General features: G+C 42.2%; 3 protein-coding genes across 5 annotated transcripts in view; all 3 read left to right on the top strand.

Annotated features, from left to right (window-relative positions):
• Positions 1-9800, top strand: part of septin5a (septin 5a) — a 22534-nt gene extending 12734 nt beyond the window's left edge. Inside the window, exons 1-11 of one of the 3 annotated variants that reach the window (XM_026186790.2) lie at positions 905-1276; positions 3660-3750; positions 4061-4147; positions 5398-5521; positions 5634-5768; positions 5932-6049; positions 6229-6330; positions 7909-8005; positions 8124-8259; positions 8354-8456; positions 8692-9800. In XM_026186790.2, coding sequence (XP_026042575.1) covers positions 1202-1276; positions 3660-3750; positions 4061-4147; positions 5398-5521; positions 5634-5768; positions 5932-6049; positions 6229-6330; positions 7909-8005; positions 8124-8259; positions 8354-8456; positions 8692-8754 — 1131 coding nt within the window. In that variant the 5' untranslated portion in view covers positions 905-1201 and the 3' untranslated portion in view covers positions 8755-9800. Of the gene's footprint in view, positions 1-904; positions 1296-3659; positions 3751-4060; positions 4148-5397; positions 5522-5633; positions 5769-5931; positions 6050-6228; positions 6331-7908; positions 8006-8123; positions 8260-8353; positions 8457-8691 lie in introns of those variants that run through there. The other 2 variants (XM_080308825.1, XM_026186791.2) reach the window with 2 other exon arrangements.
• Positions 9801-12118: 2318 nt separating this feature from the next.
• gp1bb (glycoprotein Ib platelet subunit beta) lies at positions 12119-14995 on the top strand. Its single transcript, XM_026186792.2, has 2 exons — positions 12119-12233; positions 13649-14995. Exon 2 carries the CDS (start codon positions 13661-13663, stop codon positions 14273-14275), a length of 615 nt encoding a protein of 204 aa, XP_026042577.2. The 5' UTR covers positions 12119-12233; positions 13649-13660; the 3' UTR covers positions 14276-14995.
• A 788-nt stretch (positions 14996-15783) lies between these two features.
• dhx37 (DEAH (Asp-Glu-Ala-His) box polypeptide 37) lies at positions 15784-25687 on the top strand. The gene is made up of 27 exons (XM_026186789.2): positions 15784-15918; positions 16098-16213; positions 16305-16474; positions 17015-17127; positions 17233-17593; positions 17690-17838; positions 17939-18031; positions 18146-18242; positions 18594-18707; positions 18797-19013; positions 19305-19403; positions 19487-19557; positions 19643-19778; positions 19866-19942; positions 20458-20690; positions 21499-21610; positions 21699-21805; positions 22374-22562; positions 22754-22878; positions 23167-23283; positions 23367-23539; positions 23619-23733; positions 24078-24215; positions 24295-24389; positions 24929-25002; positions 25133-25230; positions 25315-25687. The coding sequence occupies exons 2-27, from the start codon at positions 16111-16113 to the stop codon at positions 25389-25391; spliced, it is 3453 nt and encodes a 1150-aa protein (XP_026042574.1). The 5' UTR covers positions 15784-15918; positions 16098-16110; the 3' UTR covers positions 25392-25687.
• Positions 25688-25972: the final 285 nt, after the last annotated feature.

A 25972-nucleotide genomic window follows, 5' to 3' on the forward strand; every position in this document is an offset into this window, starting at 1 on the left:
TTTGTTTTTTTCTGATAGAGCTGCTTCACTGTACTCTTTACTCAGCTGGCTCAGAGTAGCTGGAAGAAACGTGTAAAGACAGCCAAGGAAAAACACGCATGAAGGGTCTGGCAGGCCAGGCATCAAAATCACAGTGACTCCCTCATGGCAACATTGAATACTGGGTTTCCCCTCATTCATTTTTGGGTTGTGAATCCTTATAAGAATTTATGTTTAGCCTAACTTAACAAGTATTTTTTTTTTGAAAGGTAGACTGCACATTTATGTGGTAAAACTTCCTCCTCATGACTCATCAGACCAGCAAGATATTCAAATAGAATAGAATAGAATAGAATAGAATTCAAATACTGAGTGAATGATAGAAATATCAGTCACAAGTGTATTTTTTGGAGTGCTTTTATTTATTTTATTTATCTATCTAATTTTGCTGTAATCCCTGCACTTACATAAGAGTTTAAATGAAGAATATTTACTCGTTGTATTGGTCCTCTTCCGTCACCGTCTGTCACTGCAAACCTGCAGTAAAACACAGATGCCTCGGCTAATAGCAAAGGCAGCAGATACAGAGCTTTCACTTGACTGACAGGTGACTCGATCATCTGATTGTGTTACTCTGCAGGCCTGAACTCGCAGTTATCATTTGTTTGCACTGCAACTTTTGTCACTGCCATGCTCAAACACGTTCTTTTATTTTTCTTTATCTTACGATATAGTACACTTTCTCTCCCCTCTGTCTCTCTCTCTGCGAGCTGGTAGTCATTTCTCTCAGTGTAAGGATTTATTTTTGTACTGTTGGAGCTGGGGGAGGGAATACAGACCGAATGAATGAGTTTCTTTTAGACCTTCGTTCCTTCCATCCCTCCCTTGTTTCCTCCCTCAAATTGCCACTTCTCTCTTGCTCCCTCTCTCTCTCTTTCTCAGCGAGAATTCCTCCATACCTGTCTGAGCAGGGAGCGTAAGACCGCTGTAGGGCAGAAGAGAAAAAGAAATAAAGAAACAAAGGAGAAAAGAGAAGAAAGGGAGTCAAGAGGAGAGCAGGAGGAACACATTTAAAACTCATAAACAGGAGGGAAGTGTGTTAGAGACAGAGCTATCAAGGTCTAGAGCATTCAAATTTGCCTTTCCGCCTCCCTGCTGGGCTGTTTTTTAACTTTCTGAAACCAGCGGCTATTTTGGTCCGTCTGTGTCGGAGCGGTTTAGGATGGATGCCATCATGCTGCAAGAAAAACTGGTGGAACGGCTGCTGTGCCCACGAGTGAGAACTGCCAGACAGAAGGTAAAGAGTTGGATTTATGGTAAGAAATGTGTGAAGAAAAGCCAAAGACTGGGAAAAGAAATCAGACAGTTACGCGGATATTAAGAGAAAAAATAGCAGCAGATAGCTCGGGATGAGTTTAGAAATACCCCCACACCTGTAGACCCTGTTTCAGCATCTGTTTGCTGTTTTTGCTGCTTTCTGTGGATTTGTTTGAGTTCAGTTTCCATTTGCAATTTTTCTACATAGCGTCAGGTTTGCAGCTGAGATTACCCAATGATTTATGTGCAGCTTTCTCAGCAGTTCTCTCGGTCTTACACCTCTGGCTCTTTGGCAAGTGTCTTGTCTTATTGCGCAGCTTGTGGGTTTTCTTTTATGTGTGTGTGTGTGTGTGTGTGTGTGTGTGTGTGTGTGTGTGTGTGTGTGTGTGTGTGTGTGTGTGTGTGTGCGCGTGTTTTTATAAATGAGATCCTCACCCGAGGGGGGGGGGGGTTCGGAAATGCCTATGACAAGTTATGACAGCGTATGAGTACACTGACTGTGTGCTTGGCTCGTGTGTTTGCAGAGTAAAAAAGAGCTTTTCAGGTCCTTTGAATGCAGCTTCTGTCCGTGCGTGAATGCTCTCCGCGGGCCTCGAGTGTGTATTTATGTCCACACATGTCAGTGTGTCGTACTGTGGTGTAAAGATGACGTTCAGATGCAGCGGGATACTGGAGTTACTGCTGTGCGTTACAGCGAGAGCCTGGTAGCCCGTGGCTCTCTTTGTGTTTAGTGGAAACTCTGAGATGCTGGTTATTCTCAGCTGCACGTGTTTTTTCCGTGCAGTTGTAGATTTTCTGTATTACAGACCTCGTCCGTCTGTTGTGGTGATTTTATTGCCTCTGCCAGATCCATTTGGTCTTCACATTACACTCCCTCAGCGCTCTCTTACAGTTGTTTGGTTTCTGCCTCTGTTTTTGACCTTTTGCTTTTCGCTGTTTTATTGTAGGCCTGAAGCTCAACTTAACTTGTGAATTATTCGGTTAGTCAAATAATAGAAAGTCAGTTGGTGATTTTTTGGATTAGTTCAATTATTTAAACTGTTTTTCAAATAAAATATTTCTTGTAAAACTCTGGGCAGCCTACATATTGCAGCTGCAGGAGCAGCTTGGCCATGAAGCTCCTGGTACACAGTTTCTGTGCTGATGTTAATGCCAGAGGAGGCCGAGTTGCTGTGGCTCCTAAACAATTTTACTTTGCAATAAAATTCCACAATCAGCTGTAAGTCTATGAGGGAAGAAGTGTCACAAACTGACCTCCTGTTATAGCGCCATGCTGGAATTCAGTTTGGTCTTTAGAGCGACCCATTCTTTCACATACATGTTTGTCAAGGCAATCCATGTGGCTAAGGTCCTTGATTTTATACACCTGTGAAAAGGGATTAAAAACACTTGAATTCAAAGGTTTTCACGGCTGTTTCTAACAATACTTTTGGCTCCTTCCTTATTACCAAAGGAATCGCCACACATAATGAATCCCCATATTTGATTTGGCACAGATTTTTCACCAGATCCTCTTCCTGACACAACCCCCACATTTATCTCGGCTTGGGTTCGGCACCAGCTCGTGACCCCTGCACCTGGGTTTGTGTCTTCCGCCTGGTCTCGAACCAGGATCTTTCACATGTAAGGCGAATGTGTTAATCACTACACATCATGCACATCGCTTTACTGGAGCTAATTTTAAATGTTGTATTTACTGCTGGGTAACTGATGAAGCCCCTTAAGCCATATTGGCTTACACATGACAGTGTGTTATAAAAAGACACAGAATAACCCAAGCAGCAACTTCACTGATAAAATAACTCATATATTACTGTTTATAAGTCCATGGCTGAGAGGAACCCAACATATAAGATGCACGCAAAGCTGCACCAGCTTTCAGGAATTACTCAAACTTGAAATAATTGCTTACAAATCTGAACACAAATATGGGATCCTGAGAAAAAGCAAACCAAACAGGGAGAAAGAGCAGCCATACACTGGGTAAACTAACGGTACTAAACTAAAAAAATAATACCAAAATTAAGACGAAGAAGAATTAAGCTTAGTGGATTTAGATTATCCTGATTGCGACACAAAATGGGAATTTTGGGAAATTAAACAAGCATTTGTTTTTTATACTTTTACATGACCAAGCAGATAAATAATTTATCAAGACAATAATTATTTTCACGACCGATGAATCTGCCAAGAATTTTTCCTACATTGCAGAAACACATCTGTGTTTCATCTCTGGGCTGATGATGAGACTTACAGCTCAGATACCGGCAGATGTCACAACACACCTGACAGCTGCCGTATGATGAGATAAAGTGCAACATAAACACACTGAACACCTCTGTCTCCTTTTCTTTGTGTTCCAGGAGAAACAGTATGTGGGCTTTGCAACTCTGCCTAACCAGGTCCACAGGAAGTCTGTGAAGAAAGGCTTCGACTTCACGCTGATGGTGGCAGGTGCGTTTCAAGCTGAATCTTGCCTATTTACACTCAGCTGCCTATTTAATAGGCACACTAAACTAAAACCAATTTAGGCATATAATAAATTCCCATGGACCAGTTTTTGTTTAAGTTGTTTTTAGAGCCATTTAGCTGTTTCTAATATTTTGCCTATCCTCATTGATAAAGTCATCATGGCAGATGGATTTATTGCAGCACTACATTAGTAAATTGGCAGCTGAGTTTATTTTATTAATATCTCATAATTAAATATACACACAGGATAACTATCTGTGTGTCTGTGCGTGTGTTTGTGTTTGACCTGCAGGAGAGTCCGGTATGGGAAAATCCACTCTTGTTAACAGCCTGTTCCTCACAGACCTCTACAAAGACAGGAAGCTACTGAACGCTGAGGGTGAGTCCTTGGTCTCTTTATTATCTCTGCGCAGCAGTCATAATGAATCCACTGCTTGCTGAATACTTAATGCAACTTCACAAAGCCCCACCTTTAATTCCCCATGTGTGTTAATTTCTTTTAATTAATCTTAGTTTTTTTTATTGGGTGCAACAACAACATATGAATGTGACAGACTTAACTTTTGGTGACATCTGTCACAAAATATAGAGACCACGTTTCCCAGTCAAATGTTCAATTCAATTCAATTCAATTTTCTTTATATAGCGCCAAATCACAACAAAAGTCACCTCAAGGCGCTTTTGTTGTGATTGATATGTGTGGATAGATAAAAAAAAAAAAATCAAAAGCTAAAGAACAACAAGTTCAAACAAATCCAAACGACCTGAACGAGAGAGAATGATTGCTAAGGTCGTTTCCCTGATCCAAGAAGCCACCAAAACCTGGACGTAGCTATAGAGGCTGAGGGACCATAACACAACCCCAGCAGACGGTGGAAAGTGAGGTAGCATTAACCAACCAGATGGAGTAGTTTAGAAATAAATAAAACACAAAGCGATCTCTAGATGAAGCCTACAAGCTGTTCTACTTAACAGCGGCCAAAGAAATAAAGTCCTAAGCTTGCTGGCCTGCCTCTTCAACATAAAACTATAGTAGTGAGTAGCACCCCTAAACGTAGTGTGTCTAACAAAGTGTTTAAATGTGTCAACAATTACTTCCTCTCCCTGTCTCAGATGGACTCACACAGGTCAGTTACATTACTCACGCTTAGCAGCCATCAGTCAGCAGACCACAAACTCTGGGTACTCTAAGTTATATACAAGCGTCCCAGTGATGAGTAACCTCTCCCTAATCTAATGCCAGCAGGACAAACTTCACACAAGGGAACACAGCTGAATGAGTGCCAGCTGTTTTAATAGCACCCCAATTATAAGGGTACTCGTGCTCATGCCCATCGTTCCATTTTTGGCTGATTCAGTCTGCTTCGAAAGTGTCCCTGGGCAAAATACTGAACCACCAGTTGCTCTGGATGTGTTCATTGGAGTGTGAATGTTAGTAAGAAAGCATTTACACATAGAAAAATGTGCTTGTGTGAATTTGTGTGTGTGAATGAGACATGTTGTGTAAAGTACTTTAAGTGCTAAAGTATAGTATTTATAGTATTTAATGAGTTGTTGATCGGCTCTCGTACACTTTCACTGACCTCCCACTTCACTTGTCTTCTCCTCCTCATTGCTGTCACGTTGCAGAACGCATTAATCAAACTGTGGAGATCATCAAACACACCGTGGACATCGAGGAAAAAGGAGTGAAGCTTAAGCTGACAATTGTGGACACACCAGGGTTTGGAGATGCTGTGAACAACAATGAATGGTAAACATAAGACTCTCGCTGATCTGCTTGTGTCTGATTCAGACTGCTCGACTGAATTCCCGGGACCTCGCAAGAGCAGCTAATGTGGTCTGTGGTGTCTTTTTTGTCCCAGCTGGAAGCCAATCACAGACTACATAGATCAGCAGTTCGAGCAATATTTCAGGGATGAGAGCGGGTTGAACAGAAAGAACATCCAGGATAACAGAGTCCACTGCTGCCTCTACTTCATCCCTCCATTTGGGCATGGGTAATAACACACACACACACACACACACACACACACACACACACACACACACACACACACACACACACACACACACACACACACACACACACACGTGTACACAAAGAAGTCATGATTAAAGCCACAATTTTGAGTCTCCTGCTCTTTCGTTATCCTTGCTCAGGCTTCGTCCGGTGGACGTTGAGTTTATGAAGGCTCTACATGAAAAAGTGAACATTATTCCACTCATCGCAAAAGCCGACTGCCTCACGCCCAACGAGATAAAAAAGCTTAAAGACAGAGTGAGTCAAGGAGCTCTGCAGCAAAATCAAGATGTTTGCTTTGCAGGCTGGTGAATGAAATATGATCTCTCTCTCTCGTGTGTGTGTGTGTGTGTGTGTGTGTGTGTGTGTGTGTGTGTGTGTGTGTGTGTGTGTGTGTGTGTGTGTGTGTGTGTGTGTGTGTGTGTGTGTGTGTGTAGATAAGAGAGGAAATAGACAAGTTTGGGATCAAAGTGTACCAGTTCCCTGAATGCGACTCTGACGAGGATGAGGAGTTTAAACAGCTGGACAAAGAGCTGAAGGTGAGTCTGGGGACTCACATACCTGTGAGCTACTGATTTGCTGTACCTGTGGCTACAGATTCAGATCATCGTACTTCTTATTTAACAAATGCATGGAGAAAAAAATGCAAACCATATGGCTATCATCCATGCAGAGTGGAGCAGACCACCAGGCTCATACACCAGCAGTGGTTTCAGTGAATAGTGTAGAAAGTTAACCTTTTATTGAATTATTACCTCTATTTGAACTTTATAGTATAAAACAAACATGAGGTCTTTCCAGATCTGTCAACACACTGTCACAGTCTTCCTTAATACATGGATTATGCTCAGTTAGCATTTGGTATGTCACTTTCTCAGGTCAGGTGTGGAAAACTAAACAAACTTCTTGTTCTCTGGAAGATTATTTAATCCAGTTAAAAACTCTGGAAAATAACTCGAAGGTATTTGCCTCTAAATCTTGGACCTCCATTGCATTCAGTGGAAGTGAATGGAGTTTTGTTTTTCCTCCTTAAAGCAGCTAAAAGGCTAAGCTGCATCAGAATGTATATCTCAGCTCCTCTGGATAATCTGCACTTGTTAAGCTGGCAGGTTGGAAGTGCTTGTGAAAGCTGCTCACAGCAATGTTTTGTGCCTTTGTTTTTAATGAACTGTAACCATTAAAAGAGGTCGTATTAAATGATTCAAACAAGGACACAGGAGCACATTTCAGCATGATGGAAAGTGATAAAAGCTTTTTTGTGAAGAAAATGGAGATGGATCTAGAGATGCTGCCAGACGTTGAAGTGGGTGTGATAGTTGGATGGCGTTTTGGAAAGCTGAGCAAAACCTGTGATACAGAGAAGCCTTCAGCTGGCAGAAAGTATCTGAACTAAATGATATATATGGTGTATGGATAAAGTTCAAAGACAAATTTATTAAAAGGACCTTTCTTCTCCTTTCTTCCACCATGTTGTAATATGGTTCAAAGTTCAGTCTTAAACAACCCATTTTAGCTCCCTTACCTTTAAGACCATCCTCCCGTTAAGCCAGCTTATCTCTGATTGGCTGCCCCTCACAAGCACATGTTTAATACACACGTTTACAGCTTGAAATATCCTCTATTACTGACATAATACACAGCCAAGAGTAGAAAAAACATCTGAAACAGGGTGTTTTAAGGAGTCTGAAGCTTGGATTACTTGTACATACACTAAATGAAAATAAGGAAAAACACACCTAATCTCCTTTAAAATGTGAGTTCATTAACCTAAATGTACCTGCATGGCTTAATGGCATGAGGCCCAAGTGTGTTTCTGTGGAATTTTGGGCTCCTAACCATTTACTGTCCTTTTAAATGAAAGTACAGCAGCGGCTCAGGGGAGATAGATGCGGGCTTGGAGCATGAACGCACCGATCAGCTGAGAAAGTCAGTGGAGAGAAAATAAACAGCTAACAGTCTTTTACCTGTCTCAACAAATAAAGTCACAGTTGTCTTGAGCAGCTCAGGGGTCTTTTGTGAGCGTGTATAACTGCCAGTGTGTACCAGCATGCTCAGACAGCTTTCTCGGAGCAGAGAGGGGTTGAAATAACAACCTTTCCTCGCGTCTCCTTCTGCAGGAGTGCACCCCGTTCGCTGTGATTGGCAGTAACACAGTGGTGGAAGCTCGTGGACAAAGAGTGAGGGGAAGGCTGTACCCCTGGGGGATCGTCGAAGGTATGCACACTCGAATATTCCACGTCTGTTCAGCTTTATTCAGCCTGAATGTAAATTGAAATAGTTTGCATGTCTTGACTGGATTAATAAAGTTAATGATGCGTATTTCTTTGCGCAGTGGAAAACCAATCGCACTGTGACTTTGTGAAACTGAGGAACATGCTGATTCGTTCCCACATGCACGACCTCAAAGACGTAACCTGCGACGTCCACTATGAAAACTACAGAGCGCAGTGCATACAGGAGATGACCAGGTACGTGAGGAATGAAAGCGTGAGCACGTGCAAACGTGTAGCAAACAACTTCAATAGATGCTGATGTTTTCTCTCCATTTTCTTCATCTCTCAGTAAACTGGCTCAGGACAACCGTATGGAGAGCCCGATCCCCATCCTACCGCTGTCCACTCCAGATGTGGACACTGAGAAACTGATCAAAATGAAAGATGAGGAGGTACCAAGCAACTTTTGTTGTTGTTTTTAAAAAATATATATATGATTAAACACAAACTGTTATGACTTGTAATTGAATATATGTGCGCCATAATAAGATTTAACATGTTACAATTTTGTTGTATTCTGTTGAGGATGTGAAAATGTCTGCTGCGTAAAACGACACACAAAGAACCAAAGTGCCAGCAAAATATTTAAAATGACAGTTTTTAATCTGCTCTCCTCTCTGTCTCCAGCTGAAGAGGATGCAGGAGATGCTGAACAAGATGCAGCAGCAGATGCACGACAAAGAGCAGTGATGTGCCGCAGCGCCACCTGCTGCTTATCTCCCTAACGACAGTGAGACCTCCAGACTTTGAACATGGTTATCAAGCGTTAGTGGCAACTCTGGCTGTACATTAATCTTCAGTTTGGTGCTTTTGTATAGTTTGTTTGCCTGGAGGGTGTTTTTTTTTCCTCTGAAACTATCCAATCTCCCACTTTGAGCCCCTCGCTGTGGTCCTAACATATAAGATATAAACACATAATTTAATAATCAGTGTATCTAATTTATAAATGCAGTGCTAAACTTTTTGGATTTAATGTCAGGGTGTTTGCTGCGACATATTTTGTAATGAAACGTAGGTTCTTGGTGATGTTTAGATTTTTGAACATGGATATTGTTTTTTATTATGCGATGGTGTGTTTCGGTGTGTGAATGATCATTACATTTTCTTTAATATTACCTTTAATATTACCAGGTATCCATCCATAAAACTCCTTTAAAAGGTACCACAGTGAATTTACGTCTACTAAAATCTGATTTTAGCTCTTCTTCATTTACTCAAAAATACATTTGTTTGGCATTTATTTGCCGGTGAAAATCTTCTGCTCCTCTTCCAGCATTTTGTTAATGTGCCGAATGAGCTGAAAATGCTCTTCTTGCCGGTGGCTACAATGAATGGCGAGCCTCTGAGATAACGAGAGTCTGTGCAGTGCAGGGTGCATGTGCAAGCATGTTGTCATTACTCATATCCGCTAAATGCTGCTGTGGGCCTATTTTTACCGCTTTTTAGCCGATGCCCTGTTGTTGAATTTGATGGATCGTGGCCTACAGGATGCTTTGTTACCACTACAGGATCAGTAACGAGGAGCCACTACTTTGTGTTTCTGTTTAAATATCTCTTCTTGGAAGTGAATTATGCCACCAAAGTTGTGTGTCCACAGTATGACAGAGCGTGTGTGTAGGTGTGTGTGTGTGTAGTCTCTGATACTGATGAGCTGTACATATTTTTGCCTGAAGGCTGTGAGCTCAGTCTGTGTCCCATTTACAAAGGTGTGACAAATAAACCCCAGTTTGTCGTCAGTCTGGCCTCGCCGCTTCAGTGTTGTTTTTTAGGAGACTCGCACGATATCCTCATTCACGCCCTCACGTCAGAGTCCGAGCAGCAGTACTCAGAACTGAAGCTGCTGCAAGGACTTGATCTGCTGATTCATATTTATCTCCTGCAGCCATTCTTCCTCTGCACTGCGCACGGCATCTTCTTCCTGCTGGGCAGCCCAGAAATACACAAGCAGATATGGGAGGAGAGAAATATCTCAGAAGAGCTCAGTTATTATATTATTATTTTATTATTAAGTGTCACAGTGGAAAATAAGGGTGTTTTAATAAAGGTAAAAGCACTCGTTATTGTGATAATGTTGAATGCTTGTGGTGACAGAGTGAATTTTAGCTGCTTTAGTCAGCTCAGTAGCATGAAATGTCTTTTCTTAACCTAAAATAATTCAAAAGAATTCACAATCTAATCATTTGTTTGTTAATTGTGTTTTGTCTTACTGATTTGTATCTGCAAACTAATTGGAGTAAAATTGCAATTTGCTTCTCCGAAGGGCTGTATGAACATAAAACAGAAATATCCAAGATCACTACAACTTCCTCAGATTTGTTTTTAAGCATATAAACACCCCAAAGTCAAACTGGGGTTTCACTGCTCAGAGAGACTACAACAAGCGCGAGACTTACATCTCAGAATCTACACGCCTCAGTTAGCATGTCAATGTTGAAGTTCATGACAGTACAATTAGAAAAAGACTGAACGAGCATGGTCTTGGTTGGAAAGGCTGCCAGGAGAAAGCCTCTTCTCTCAGGAAAGAACGTGGCACAGCTCAGATGTGCAAAGCTGCATCCGAACAAATGACAAGTTCTCGGTGATGGAGGTGTGATGATTTAGGCTTGGTTTGCAGCCACGGGACCTGGGCACTTTGCACTCATTGAGTCAGTCATGAACTCCCCTAATATCAAAAGTACTCTAGAGTTGAACTGAAGCTTGGCTGAAAATGGGTCATACGACAGAAGAATAAAGGTGTTGTAAAGGTGCAGTGAAAGTCCAGAAATGCTGTGGGAGCTAAGAAAGCTGTGCATAAACGAACGCTCTATGAACTGAAACTGTGTTGTAAAGAAGAGTGGGCCAAAATTCCTCAACAACACTGAGTCCTACGAATATCTTTATTTGCACATGACTGTACGTAACCGCTGTCAGACAGTTTAAAACAGAAGAAAAAAAATATGTTTTTGATTTTTCAGCATTTATGTGCTCCTTATTGGCTCCTTATGGAATATTTAATATTAGACTTAATACATGCCATGTCTGGCGTGCATTAAGACACATAAACTATAAAATTATAAAAGTAGATTATAAAGAATTGTACACTTCAAATTATTACACATATTTAATACATGTTTGTAGTTTGCTATACAGAACTAGGAAGAGTCTAGAGGGTCGTGGGGTGGAGTGAAAATAAGTCATTAAAAACTTTATTGTCCTCACATTAAATTCTCCATTTATGTCATGATGGGGAAAAAATTGTCACGGTCTGGGTGTGTGGCTGTAAAATTCCGCTGAAGGTCTGGACCTCCCTGGTATCCACCCATGGGCAGGGCCTACAGCCTCCCTCACCTGAAGCTGATTGAAGCAATTAGGTTGGAGATTTAAGCTGCTTGCTGACACTGCTTCCTCGCCATTTCATCAACTAGCCTATTTACTCCTGGGAATTCCATCACACTGAACAACTCATCTTGGAAATCTGGTTAACCCGCCTGCTTTCAGAATCATCTCCTTGCCTCACCTGCCTGCCCTTACACCACCACGGGACCTTCACCGCTCAGGACAGCTGACACACACCACCAAACCCACCCGGGCTGCACCACCTCTCCTTCAACGCTTCCATCTCCCACCTGCACATGCGTACCTAATCACCAGCCAGCTGCCGTTGCTTTCTTGGGCCTCCTTGCTTTATCCCTCTCTCCTGGCCAAGACCCTCACGCCCCATGTGTCAAGCCTTAAGCCAAGTGCCATTGTAAACATCATCCTTGTGTTAGTTAATAAAACTTTGTTAAACCCTTTCCTCAGCCTCCGCTTTGGGTTCTCTGCATGTGGGTTTGATCTTTGGTACTCAGCCTCCGGCCGTTTTGTGACAAAAACATTTCTAGCCTCATGTGATCTCAATAAAAGGCCGACAATCGATTACTGTGTGAAAATACTCAAACTTTAAAAATAAAGAAAATCTTTTTACAGCTCTTTTTAGAACTTTATTAGGATTTAAATCATCAAAACATAGCGGGTGGCATGTTTTCCACGTTGGTGTGCATGTTCTGTGCGTGCATGTGCACAGGCGTGTGCATGCCTGAGCTCATAATTTGACAGCGGTCTTTATCAGTGAGAGCCAGCTGGCAGTAGCACACACTCTGAGAGCAACTGTAAAAAACAGAGTCATCTCCCGAAGACGCGACGCACTGAAGGTAAAAGACTCTCCTCAGACCTTGTTTAGACTTTTCAGGTCTGCTGTGACATCATCAGTTTAATTTATTCCTCTTAAAGTTAAAGTTGATAGTTGATGTAATTACTGTGTTCTGTTTTCATTTACTCTACAGTGTAATGTACTTAGTATAAATGTGTGAAAACAGCAATGGGGTTGTGCAGCTTGTCATCAGCAGGGAGGTGTTTCCTGTAAATGTCAATGCAATTGACTAAAATTATCCAAAATTAATAATTTATCCTGTAAAACGTACAAATTTGTTATTTATGAGTACACATGATGACCTCATTATTACCATATTCTAAACATATGTGGTCATTTTGTAATGTTTATGTGTTAAATTTGTTTAAATAAATTATGACGTAGTTTTAGATCATGGATACATCACATGCAGTTTTACATGTTTTATAAAGTCTGCATGAAATTTACTGCTAATGTCATATTAATCAGGACAAACTGCTCAAACAATGTATGATCAAATACAAAGCAGATACTGTGACCAGTAAAATGAAAACACCTGCACACATGAATGCATTTTTAGCTACAACAACACAAAACTGCAGCCTCACAACAGAACCGAGACTTTGTGTTTTCTGATCATTTACGTTGAGATATGAGTTTGCAGTGGACACTTGTTTGTGACACACAAACAATGACAGGCAGAGGTAACTCTAGTTTTCGAATCATTATCTCAAAATGTTGAGTTCCTTCTGAGTAAGATCGAGTTTTTAAGACGCAATTTCAAGATATTTAAACCAAAACCTTCCGCACTCATCCACGCCTCGTTTCTGTTACCTTGTGTCCTTTCCTGATTTTCTCTTCACCGATTGGCTCCTGTTTTCTTTTGTCTTTTAACTGAACTCAGTTTGCACACATTATACAAGGACTACACTCCTCCATGGGGCAGCAGCTCAGAGTTTTTTCGGTTCATGTGCGTCTCCTTGTGCAGTTAAATAACCTTTGGTCTGAAGTAAAATAAACCATAAGTACTGATTGCTGGCTCTGTTTTTGCTGATAATCCTTTTCTTTGAACTTCCAAATTACATTTATGTTATATAGAAAAAAAACCCATAAGCTCATGTATGTCTGATTTTTTCCCTCTGGCACTGGTGTGGGCATCAGATCTAAAGATCCATCATCAGTCCAACCCTTTAGATCTGAGCAGCTCTTATGCAGGCTTTACTGCCTTAAGTTAGAAGAGTTTATCTTTTTGCACAATGTGGATTTTTGACTTTTTTTTTATGTCAGCGCATGATGAGTTTTGCATAAACACACTAATGATCTTCATGGCTTCAATAATATACAGTGAAGAGATTGTTTCACACGATACATACAAAGGGCAGTTTTACAGTTCACCTCACTCTAATTAACCCTTGATTCCTCCTCTCTCCTCTGCAGTGATTAGGAACCATGAAGGAGTTTCTGCTCATGTGTCTGCTCCTCTTGTTTGGAGGTCAAAGGTCCTCCGCCTGTCCCCATCTCTGCTCCTGTCACGGCAGCCAGGTGGACTGCAGCAGCAGATCTCTCACAGCTTCTTCGCTGCCTTCCAGTTTCTCTGCTGGGACCTCCGAGCTCCGTCTCCACAATAACCTGCTGACCACCCTCCCTAACGGGCTCCTGGACGATCTGACCTCCCTCCGCTCCGTCTCTCTTCACGGTAACCCCTGGGCGTGTGACTGTGGCGTCCTCTATCTGCGAGCCTGGCTGCTGCGCCAACCTGCTGGCAGCACATCACACGTGGGCGTCAACTGCAGCTCCCCACCCAAACTGAGAGGTCGGCTGGTGGCGTATTTAACTGAGCAGGAGGTGCTGGACTCCTGCCACTACTGGTACTGTGACCTGGCTTTGGCCTCGCAGGTGTGTCTGCTTGTATTTGTGGTCGTGCAGGCGGCTCTGCTCGTGGCTCTCGTCTTCTTCCTCAAGAGGTTCGAGAAGGTGTCTAAAGAAGCAAAGAGAATAACAGAGGAGAGCTTTAACCCCGCGGATGGTCAGAGGGAGAACGAGTACATGCCTTTAAAGCCGTGATGTGCGAAGGGCTGATCAGCATTTGAACACCAGGGATGAAACCTCTGTCACTGTGATTTTAAGTTTAGGTGTCAAGTTGAAGGAGTAACCTGAAAATAAATATATTCAGATATGTAGAAACATAAATATATTAAACACACCAAGTTTCAGCTTCGTTTCAGGAGAGAACTCGTGAGGAAGATTTTAGATCTGAAAGGCTTGGATACAGTTTTCCCCCTTTAATTTGTCACATGTCCAGTTGCAGACCACAGTAGACCACTGTAAAATGAACTAAACAAAAACAAAGATTATTTTATCTGAGAGTAAATAAACTAACGTGTTAATAATATCATTGTGTTTGCTCTTTACACGTATCTGATCAAATGATGTATGAAACCTGATTTATCTACAAAATGTTATTTAAAAATCATATTTTATGATTTTTAAATAAAATAATAATCCATGTGTTGTTATTATCTGGATTTAAGCATAATTGAAGACCAAATGAAGGGCAGATATGTTATTTGTATCTGTTTAGGGCCATTTCAAGTTGTTTATTCTTTTGAGCTTTATTTTAGGGCAAATCTCATGATGTCTTTTGCCATTTTGCATTCATACATTGTGTAATTTGTAAGAAAACAAAGCAAAAGAAATTATTCTGATTGATGTTTTGTCATATTTGTGTAACTTTTAAGCACAAAACAAATGGTTTGATTAAATTTTTTTCTAATTGTTTCAAAACATTGTACACTTTTTTCACAATTGTATTACAAATTTCATTGCTTCCTTAGCATCCTTATTTATTATACCAACCCTCTACATGTCCTCTGTCATTACATACATGAACCTCCTCTGAGGTTTTCCGTTTTTCCTCATGCCTGGCTCCATCTTCAGCATCTTTTGTCCAGTATATCCACTATCCCCCCTCTGAATATGTCCAAACCATCTCAGCCATATCTCTCTAACCCTTGTCTCATAATCTCTCAACCTGAGTTGTTCCATCTCTTGTGTTTTTCTCAGTTTCACAGTCTCCAAACCAAAAATCACAGCAGGTCTCACTACCATCTCTTAAACCCTCCCTTTCACTCTTGTTGCTATCCTTCTTTGACAAATACCCCCTGAAACTAGCCTTCACCCTGCGATCTCAACAGAGTCCTCATACACGTCCTGTTTCTCTCTTGGCACCCATGTTTTCTCTAGAGCCACCAAAATACAGCTTTAAAATGTGCCATCAGAAGAACTTCAAATGTGTTACATCACAATTTGGAAGATTTTTGCATTCGTACGTCAAATAAACATCAATCGGACCAAATCATTATCATCAAAATAAGCTTTTTGCCATCTGATATTGGCTGACCCCATAAGACAAAAAGGACCCTTATACGTCATTTAAATGTAAGTATTTTGAGTTGATTAAATAAAAATCAATAAATAAAAAATATTATAGGTTATACAGTTTAGGTTATAAACAATATTTTTAGTTAGGATCACTAAACAACGGGACGTCGAACTTTTTCTATAGCGGAACGTTCCTACGGAGTCAAATTTTAGCGACGGACCGGTTTGGTTGATGAACACTTAAATGTTTACACGTGAGGTTAGTGCACTGCTTCAGTTTTTGGATCCAGGTGTTTAAAGTCAAATGCAGCTGTTCAGATAAGAAGGTTTGTATTTGGAGGTGTTCACAAACTTTTAATCGGTTCTGTTAATAACAATTTTAGGCTAACGATAAAGTTACCTTGTTAGCTGTCGATGTTTAGCAAGCAGTGTTTCAGACTTTTTTGGTCTTTCTCATTATAACCGGTGGCTTTGGGTTCATAGCTTTTTATTCACTGACCTACAGACTTAAGTTTAAAATGGGAAAACTAAGGAAAAAACACAACTGGAAGGGGCGACAGCAAAGTGACCCTCCGCCATCTGCAGATGAAGAGAAGACAGAAGTTGTTGTGGAACTCAAAGGTAGCAGGAAAACATCAAGAGGAGAAAACATCTTTGACTCTTTGCATGTCGTGCATTCTGTGACCCTGACTCTTCTGTTTGTATAAATCAGATGGGTCCATACTGAAAGGTGTAGATGAGAGCAACGCCTTGGTCCTCCCATCCAGCAAATCCAAGAAGAATAAATCCTCGCTGCCACCAATCTCCAAGAAGAAGCCCCTCACCAAGAAGCAGAAGAAGGAGCTGCAGAAGGTCCTGGAGCGCAAGGAGAAGAAAGCTCAGGTTAGGAATCTTCGTACGTTTAGTTCTCTGTGAGGTTTTTCTATTTCATGTCGACATTAATAACTAGACTGATTACTTTAGTGACAGTGATCCATTGTTTCTAAAGTCCTGAAAGAAAGTTAATGATTTGGTTTTTAAAATGATCAAAGTGAAGTCAAAGTTGATCCTGAAGATGTGAAAATGTTTGATTTTCCTCAGTAAAGTGGAGCAGATATGTGTTATGTGCCGATAAGTACTCTGACTCTAGATATAGAAGCTGAGTATTGAGCACAGTACGATGTTGTCCTTATATTTACTGTAGCTTGTAGCTTAGCTTGTTCTCTAAAGTAATTTGAGCTATATGCTTGAAAGATTTGAATCAGGTGAAAGTTTGTTGTTATCGTTGTTTTGTTATCAGCACTGAAACATGGATGTTTTTATTGTGTTGTAGTGATATTTTATTATAATAGTGATATTTTATATTACTCTCTGCTCTTTGAGGGCTGAATTTTAACAGTCAAGCTCACATGCCGTTTACATGTTGCTCTCTCTTCTGTCCAGAGAGCAGAGATCCTGGCCAAACTGGCTGAGGTGCAGCTTCCAGAATCCGAACTGAAGCTGCTGTACACCACTTCCAAACTGGGAACAGGAGAAAAGCTCTACCAGGCTAAACGGTAAGAGCACAACACAACGTGTTAATCAAGACGGAGAACATGTGTGATTGTTTCTCGGTGGAGAAGGTGGAGTAAAAGCATCTTGTCTTCTTTTTTTTTATTCAGGTCAGCAGATGAAGTAAAGAATGAAGACTCTGGCCCAAAGATCAGCAGCGTCAGCGGAGCAAACAGGAAGAGAAAATGGGAGGAAGATGATGATGATGAAGAAGAACAAAAGGCAGAAGAGAGCAGTGATGTGGACACATCATCTGATGAGGATGAAGATGAGCAGGAGGATGAAGTTAGTAACACCACAGATATGAGTGAATGTAAGGAAACCAGCTCTGTCTGTCAGGAGACCAAACATGAAGTGAAGGTGGAGCAAGATGGAGAGAAAGAGAAGAAGATTTCAGATCAGGAGAAAGTTCAGAAGAAGCCGTCTGAACCAGCTATTTTCATTCCTGTTGATAGATCACCAGAAGTACAGGTGAGCACCTGAGACCGTAAAAGCATCCTGCAAACTAGAACTTAGAAAGGTGTTTTTGTGCATTTTCATCAATTCTGCATTACGATGATGCTGCAGGAGGCTCGTCTAAAGCTGCCCGTTCTGGCAGAGGAGCAGGTCATCATGGAGGCCGTGAGAGAAAATCCCAGTATCGTCATCTGTGGAGAGACGGGGAGTGGAAAAACCACTCAGGTGCCTCAGTTTCTGTATGAAGCCGGCTATGCCAGGTAGTTTGTCCAGTTTATGGTGTTGCCTTTGTAAATGTTTCATTGGAGGAAAAAAAGTGTGTGTAGTTCGCGTCATCCTGCTCACTCTTGATTCCTGCAGTGGCGGGAGGATGATCGGCATCACAGAGCCGAGGAGAGTAGCAGCAGTGAGCATGTCCCACAGAGTGGCCAAAGAGATGAACCTGCCCACACAGTAAATTAACCATTCTGTGTTCAGAGTAATTAAAAAAAACAAAACAAAACAAAACATACAGTTTAAAAGTATAACTTTGTGTTGTTAATTATATGTTTGTGTGTCTGTTATCAGGGTTGTGTCGTACCAGATTCGATACGAAGGGAACGTGACGAGTGACACAAAGATAAAGTTCATGACAGACGGTGTTCTGCTGAAGGAGATTCAGAAGGTATCATCTGCTTTCTACTGGGTCACCTAATAAATAATATGACAACAGGATGGAGGTGGAGGATCAGCCAGGTGGATGACTCGGCCTTTTTCATTTTTCACAAACGATTTCATCAGTTTGGACCAATTAAATCAGTTCTAATGAGGAAAGTTAATGCCTCACTTCCATGTTATTTGTATTAACCAGTAGTAACAAATAGTTTTTGAATTGTGTTCTGAATTAAAGGTCAAAAAATATTTGCAGTATGTTATTTTTCCCCATCTTTGAAGAAGCAGTAAAGGGATAAACAAGCATGGATTTAGTGTTACTTCAATTGTCTCCAGTTTTGTCACAGACTATTTTGTGTTGCAGGATTTTCTGCTCCAGAAATACAGCGCAATCATCATCGACGAAGCACACGAAAGGAGCGTCTACACCGACATCCTCATCGGATTATTGTCTCGTATCGTCCCCCTCAGAAACAAGGTGGGAATATCTTAACGTTTCCAATTTACGGGAAAAAAAGGGGGTTGTTTCTATAAAAACCTCTCCGTTTCTCCTCCATCTGTCTGCAGAAAGGTATGCCTATGAAGCTCCTGATCATGTCCGCTACTCTGCGGGTTGAAGACTTCACAGAAAACCAGCGGCTGTTTCGGACGCCTCCTCCCGTCATCAAGGTGGATGCTCGTCAGTTCCCGGTAACTATCCACTTCAACAAACGCACCCCGCTGGAGGATTACACTGGAGAGGCTTTTCACAAGACCTGCAAAATCCACCGGATGCTGCCTCCAGGTAGGTTTTAGAGTTTATATTTATTTACTACAGAAAGTGGTGAACAAAGAGGGGGATTTTGATGAAAGTAAAACTGAGGATATGGGTGATGGGGCGCCTCTTTAAGGGGCTGACCATGCGACTCACGTAAGGCCATCTCAAAGCCCTGGGTTCAAATCTACCCAAGGTGGTTTTCTGTATTTGCCTGTAAAAATGACTTGTGGTGTGTCTCATTCGGGTAAACTGCAGTTAGAGTTCAGTCTTTCCACAGATACAGTCTCCACTTCTTTTATAACATGTTTTGCATTTTAGGTGGTATCCTGGTGTTTCTGACTGGTCAGGCTGAAGTTCACAGTCTCTGCAGAAGACTGAGGAAAGCTTTCCCCTTCAGGAAGGGTGACACAGCTACAGGTGAGCGGTCGGCCTCCTCAAACTCTGACGTATATCTGAGCTGGGACTGTGGTTCTGTGTATTTACTTGAGTTTTGTATCCAGCTGAAGATGAGGAAGCCGAAACCTCAGAGGCAATGAGGAAGTTCAAAAAGGCCAAACAGAAGAAGACTGTTGTAAGTAAACTTTTTAAAAAATATATTCTGTCCACCTCAGTCCTCAACAGATATTGAACAGAAGTGTTTTAACTGTTGTCTCCAGTCTCTACCCCGAATCGACTTGGATAACTACTCCGCCCTGCCAGTGGATGAAGGTGATGAGGACAGAGAGGCAGGGATCGGAGACGAGGAGGATGGAGACTCCGATCTTGACCTTGGAGATGATCCTGCTGATGCAGGTAAGCCATTCTGAATAAATCTCCAGTCCAGGTGGATGCGTTTCAGATGAGCAACATTACAAATTCTGCCCTGTTTCCTCTCCGTAGAGGAAAAGGCGGACGCGTCCATACCGCTCTATGTCCTCCCACTCTACTCTCTGCTGGCCCCAGAGCAGCAGGCTAAGGTGAGATTAATATCTTATCACAGAACAAACTGATAAAAAAAAAATCATACATGACAAGAGAAGTGCCGGTGCTTGTGCGATAAAGTAAAATAAACGTTTTGGTTTTGCTTCTGATCAGTCAGACTCATCATAAAACAATACTTTAAAGAAATCTTTACTTCCCAGCAGATTTCTGTAGTTTTATTTTGAACTGAGTTTAAAATTTAAAGTCTAAACTTTCTGATTTAAAGTGCATGTCACTATAATTTCTAATAGCAGCCACTCAGTAGCTTCTGCTTTTAGTAAATAGCCATCACAGTTTTATTTATAGTGTAGGGATAAGTGCTTTTTGCTCATTTGGTTTATGTGCAAAATGAAGGGTTTAGGAAAACTAAAAGCTCCAGTTTACTGACTTTTCTAAACAAAATGTAGCTTTATACACCCTTTGAGTTCTTTTTCAGACTTTTTTCAGTAGTTTTGGAGTCACATGATGCTTTTATGATGACATCATGTATATGCGTTCTTTTTGGCTGCAGGTGTTCAGGCCTCCTCCTCCCGGCACTCGTCTTTGTGTCATCGCCACCAACGTGGCAGAGACGTCTTTGACCATTCCCGGGATCAAGTATGTGGTGGACTGCGGTCGAGTTAAGAAGCGTTTCTACGACAAAGTGACCGGAGTGTCTTCCTTTAAAGTCACATGGACCTCACAGGCTTCAGCCAATCAGAGGGCTGGCAGAGCGGGACGAACCGAGCCAGGACACTGCTACCGGTCAGTGCTGTTAAACTACGTAACCCTAAAACCCTAATTAGAGAGGGTTGTTTTGTTTTTTGGTTGTTTTGTTTTTTTTACACAACAAGGATTTTCACCGGCGGGAATGAGGATCAGCACCTCCAAATCTCAGGCCATGGTTCTCAGCCGGAAAAGGGTGGAGTGCCCACTCTGGGTCGGGGATGAGATCCTGCCCCAAGTGGAGGAGTTCAAGTATCTCGAGTTCTTGTTTGCGAGTGATGGGAGAAGGGAGCCGGAGATCACAGACGGATTGGTGCTGCGGCTGCAGTGAAGCGGACGGTCCGTCGTGGTGAAGAGGGAGCTGAGTGTAAAAGTGAAGCTCTCAATTTACCGGTTGATCTACGTCCCTACCCTCACCTATGGCCACGAGTTGTGGGTAGTGACCGAAAGAACGAGATCGCGGATACAAGCGGCGGAAATGGGCTTCCTCCGAAGGGTGGCTGGCCTCTCCCTTAGAGATAGGGTGAGAAGTTCAGCCATCTGGGAGGGGCTCAGAGTAGAGCCGCTGCTGCTCCACATCGAAAGGAGCCAGCTGAGGTGGTTCGGGAATCTGACAAGGATGCCCCCTGGGTGCCTCCTGGGGTTTTTGTTCCGGGCATGTCCCACCGGGAGGAGGCCCCGGGGCAGACCCAGGACACACTGGAGAGATTATATCTCTCGGCTGGCCTGGAAACGCCTTGGTGTTCCCCCGGATAAGCTGGAGGAGGTGGCTGGCCCTGGATAAAGCGGAAGAAGATGGATGGATAGATGGATGGATTTTCACCACAGTTTCTCCTTGTTTCTGCAGGTTGTACTCCTCTGCAGTGTTTGGAGACTTCGCTTTGTTCTCAGAGGCGGAGATCACTCGCAGGCCTGTGGAGGACCTGGTTTTACAGATGAAAGATCTCAACATAGAAAAAGTCAGTAAAATCTGAAATGCTGTCTTAAAGGGGAACAAAATTGTGATAACAGGGTTTTAACCAGAGTCATATTTTGTGTTTTCTGCAGGTGGTCAATTTTCCTTTTCCCACACCTCCCTCTACTGAGGTTCTTGTTGCAGCAGAGCAGTTATTAGTGTCGCTGGGAGCTCTGGAAGAGCCTCCGTGTACTGGAAGGTAAATTTTTACTGTTCCATTTAAGTGTAATTGATGAGTCCCCTTTTTTTCTTAGAACACAAAATATATTTATTAAAAGGGTGGTTTTACTTCAAAGATGGCTCCTGCATAGAGACATGGAAAAAATTAAAATGAAATCTATACTGGGCAGAATCCTGCAGGTATTGATATTGTACGTTTCAGTTTACTTTCATGCGTTTTAGCTCCTAGCTGGTGGCTAGCCTTCAATGTTGTTTAAATGGACACTTGAGCATTATCAGGATTTCTGCTTTAATAAAAGCATAAAATTCAGTTTAATTCAGTTTTATTTAAATCAAATCACAACAACCGTCGCCTCAAGAAACTCTAAATTGTAAGGAAAAGCCTGTGTGTATATTGTGAGAGAAAACCCCAACAATCACACAACCGCCTTATAGCAAGCGCTTGGCAACAGTGGGAAAGAAAAACTCCCTTTTAACAGGAAGAAACTTTCTTGAACACACTGAGTAATCACTCACTACAGTTTAGAAAAAGTGAAAAGGTATAAAACAGTCTTGTGCAAACTTGTAAACTGTTTATTTCTTATAAGGTTGAAAGACATGCAGCGAGCGAAGCTGAGCTGTCCCATCACCCCTCTGGGCAGAGCGATGGCGTCGTTCCCCGTGGCGCCGCGTTACGCTAAAATGTTAGCGCTCGGGAAGCAGCAGGATTGTCTGCCATACGTCATCGCTGTGGTAGCAGCCATGACAGTTCGGGAAATTTTTGAAGACCTCGACAGGTGAGAAAAGTGTAAAAATTGATGCTTTGGAGGAGCAGATCACCACATATAGATGAGACTAACTTTAAATGTAGGATGAAATCTTGAAATACCCTTCAAGCTCAGTCTGTTTTCGAGCCGTATATATATGATTTTTTATTTATTTTTAATAGCTATAATTTTTTTTCCTTTTCCTCTGTTTCTCTCCTCAGACCTGCTCGTAGTGAAGATGAGAGCTCCAAGCTCAACCAACGTCGAGCTCGGCTGACCCAAATGAGGAGGTTGTGGGCTGGGCAAGGAGCCTCGCTCCTGCTGGGGGACCTCATGATTATGCTGGGTGAGCTTACTCTTTGTTCAAGTTGCACTAGTGGTCAGTATTGTACAACAGTGTTTTAGGCAGTCTGTTAGATTGCATGCTTAGTGTGTTGTATGGCTCCAAAACCATAAATTCCTTAAAGGTTTTAGCAACAAGCCGAATTTTGAGGTGAAGCTGAAACAGCAGGAGGCTCTTCATTAGAATAATTTTTACAGAGACAGATTTAACTGGGGTCCATGAAGCCTTTTAAAAAAATGTACTGCTTGAATATATTACATATGTTAATAACTTGCATTCCTGTGTCTCCAGGTGCTGTTGGTGCTTGTGAATTTGCTGGCTGCACTCCCAGGTTTTGTGAGAACAGTGGGCTGAGGTATAAAGCTATGGTGGAGATCAGAAAGCTCAGAGGACAACTTACCAATGCAGGTACATGCACACAGCAAACTCAGATAATCAACATGTCTGCCTCTGAAACACAGCTGCAAGTCATTTTTCTTCCCTCCTCCCAGTGAACGCTGTGTGTCCAGAGGTGGGGGTCTTTGTGGATCCCAAGATGACTCCACCGACGGAGCACCAGGTGGTTTGCTTGCGGCAGATTGTTCTGGCAGGTCTCGGAGACCATCTTGCGAGGCGTGCCCAGGGAGAGGATTTGGTGGACCCGAAATGGAAGAATGCATACAAGGTCTGTAATTGAACATTAGAAGTATATACTGTGTTATGGGTCTCTTCACATCCTCATCTTTATCCATTTTTGCTCATAGACGCCACTTATGGATGAGCCTGTGTTCATTCATCCAAATTCTGCGTTGTTCAAAACGCTGCCAGAGTTTGTGGTCTACCAGGAGGTCATGGAGACCAGCAAGATGTACATGAGAGGTAAATGAGACTGAAAGGGAATAAAATCACATGTGTCCTCTTAATTCATGTAGAACTGACTGCCCGGATGTGTCTGATTCCTACGTGTGTGACAACTTTTTATAGTTGAATATATAAAAGGGACTACCTTGTGATTAAAAGGTTGTTACTGCATGAATCTGCAGGTCCATCTTTTATAGTCTGTGGCACAGTCCTGATTGTATGGCTGCTTACATGCTTGTTTTTAATCATTTTTACCTATTTTCTAAATATCTTCCTTCTTTAATCCCTAATTAAAGGACAAAGTGGCGCTGGGTTACTGAAACAAGATTTGCAGACTGATGCCTTTCCTTTATTCCTGTCAGGTGTTTCAGCTGTTGAAGCAGAGTGGGTCCCACAGTTTCTCCCGCAGTACTGTCACTTTGGCTCTCCGCTAGAGTCACCGTCCCCGTGGTTCTGTTCTTCTACCGGCACCATCAGATGCCACCGTTCAAGCACCTTCTGTGAGTTCTCCACAGCCGAGCACTAGAGCTGAAACCTCTTTCTGCCTACAGTGGATTAACTGCTGTGTTCCTCCTGTAGTCCGTGTGGGTTGGCAGTTGCCTGCAGTGGAGATGGAGTATCCAGAGGGCCTGGAGCGCTACAAGCTGTTTGCCAAGTTTCTTCTGGAGGGACAGGTACTGGTTTTTGTTTATCCTGAGCAATCCTTCCTGTAGTTCATCCATCCATTTTCTTCCGCTTATCCGGGGCCGGGTCGCGAGGGCAGCAGCCTAAGTAGAGAAGCCAGACATCTCCCCCGCCACCTCCTCCAGCTTATCCGGCGGAACACCAAGGCGTTCCCAGGCTAGCCGAGAGATATAATCTCTCCTGGTTCTGCCCGGTTTCGTCCTCCTGGTGGGACATGCTTTACTCTGAACCCCTCCCAGATGGCTGAACTCCTCAGCATATCTCTAAGAGGGAGGCCGGCCACCCTTCTAAGAAAGCTAATTTCTGCCGCTTGTATCCACAATCTCGTTCTTTCAGTCACTACCCAAAGTTTGTGATCATAGGTGAGGATAGGGACGTAAATCCATTTGGTTTGCATAATTATCCTTGTGACAAAAACAGTAATAGATCAATTAAAAACACGGGAAACCTTGCAAGGGCTGCACAATTAATAAACCTGCCAGGAGCAGTTATCTCACTCACTGTAATGTGTACTTTGTATGGTTATCAGGTTTGTCCTGCACTAAAGAAACACAGCAGTCACCTGCTCTCAAACCCCTCCATCATGCTGAAAACATGGGCAAAGTAAGTTGGTGCTCTCACACACACTTTTAATCCCTTTTTACTGCATTTCTTAATTCATTTACTCCATAAACCAGCGCATCTCGAGGAGTTTTTTTTTTTCCTCTTACTGTCATGTCTTTGCTGTTTTTAGGTTGCAGCCCAGGACAGAGGCTTTCCTGGGAGTACTGGTGTCAAAGAAAGTTGACTGCAGAGATGCACTCCACTCTGTCTGGAAGACTGAAGAGAAATGTAAGCATTAATGTTGTTAGTTTGCTTCTGATTTGGTTAGTTGTTTTGTCATCTAATTGTAGAATTTTTTTTCTCCTCCTCCAGTTCTGCTTACTGCATACTGCCAGTGGTTACCTGAATCTGTGCACCAGGAAGTAGCTAAAAGTTGGCCTCCTCTATAAAAGCCTGCGTCTAAACAACCGAGATAATACAACAGACTCTTGACCGGAGACATCACATGGAGCTACATTTTGGCAGAGCCTAAATCTTTTGACTGTGGTGTCTGTTTTTTATGGTTAATCAAAGGGTGTTTACAATATCACAACACTGCCTTAGTATTAGTTTTATATTTTATTTACTGTACCACTTGTAAAGAAGATATACAGGCACAGTTGAAATGTCTTTTAACTTGTAATCAGTGTGCTGCTGTTTATGTGTCTGATTTGGTCTTCATAAGACTTATAAACACTGACTGTGAGAGGCTGGCATTTGACCTTTTTTCATGCTTATTAATACGTGTGCTTGAAGGTTAAAGGTCAACTGAACCAATTTTGCACTGTATGGCATTTTATTTGTCATGAGGATTATTACCAGCTTATGAAGAAAATAAGACTTGATGTCAGCTTGGGCTACTCTAACTCTAGGATGGAGTCAGAGTCAACAAACTGTTAAAGCAAGTGGATGTTTACTAGGTGGGAGTGGTTGAGAATGAAAGCGCTGAATAAGCTTTGTGTAAAATAACTTGAAAAAAAGAGCACTACCA

The sequence above is a fragment of the Astatotilapia calliptera genome, chromosome 12, assembly GCF_964374335.1.
Source record: "Astatotilapia calliptera chromosome 12, fAstCal68.1, whole genome shotgun sequence".
NCBI lineage: Eukaryota > Metazoa > Chordata > Actinopteri > Cichliformes > Cichlidae > Astatotilapia > Astatotilapia calliptera.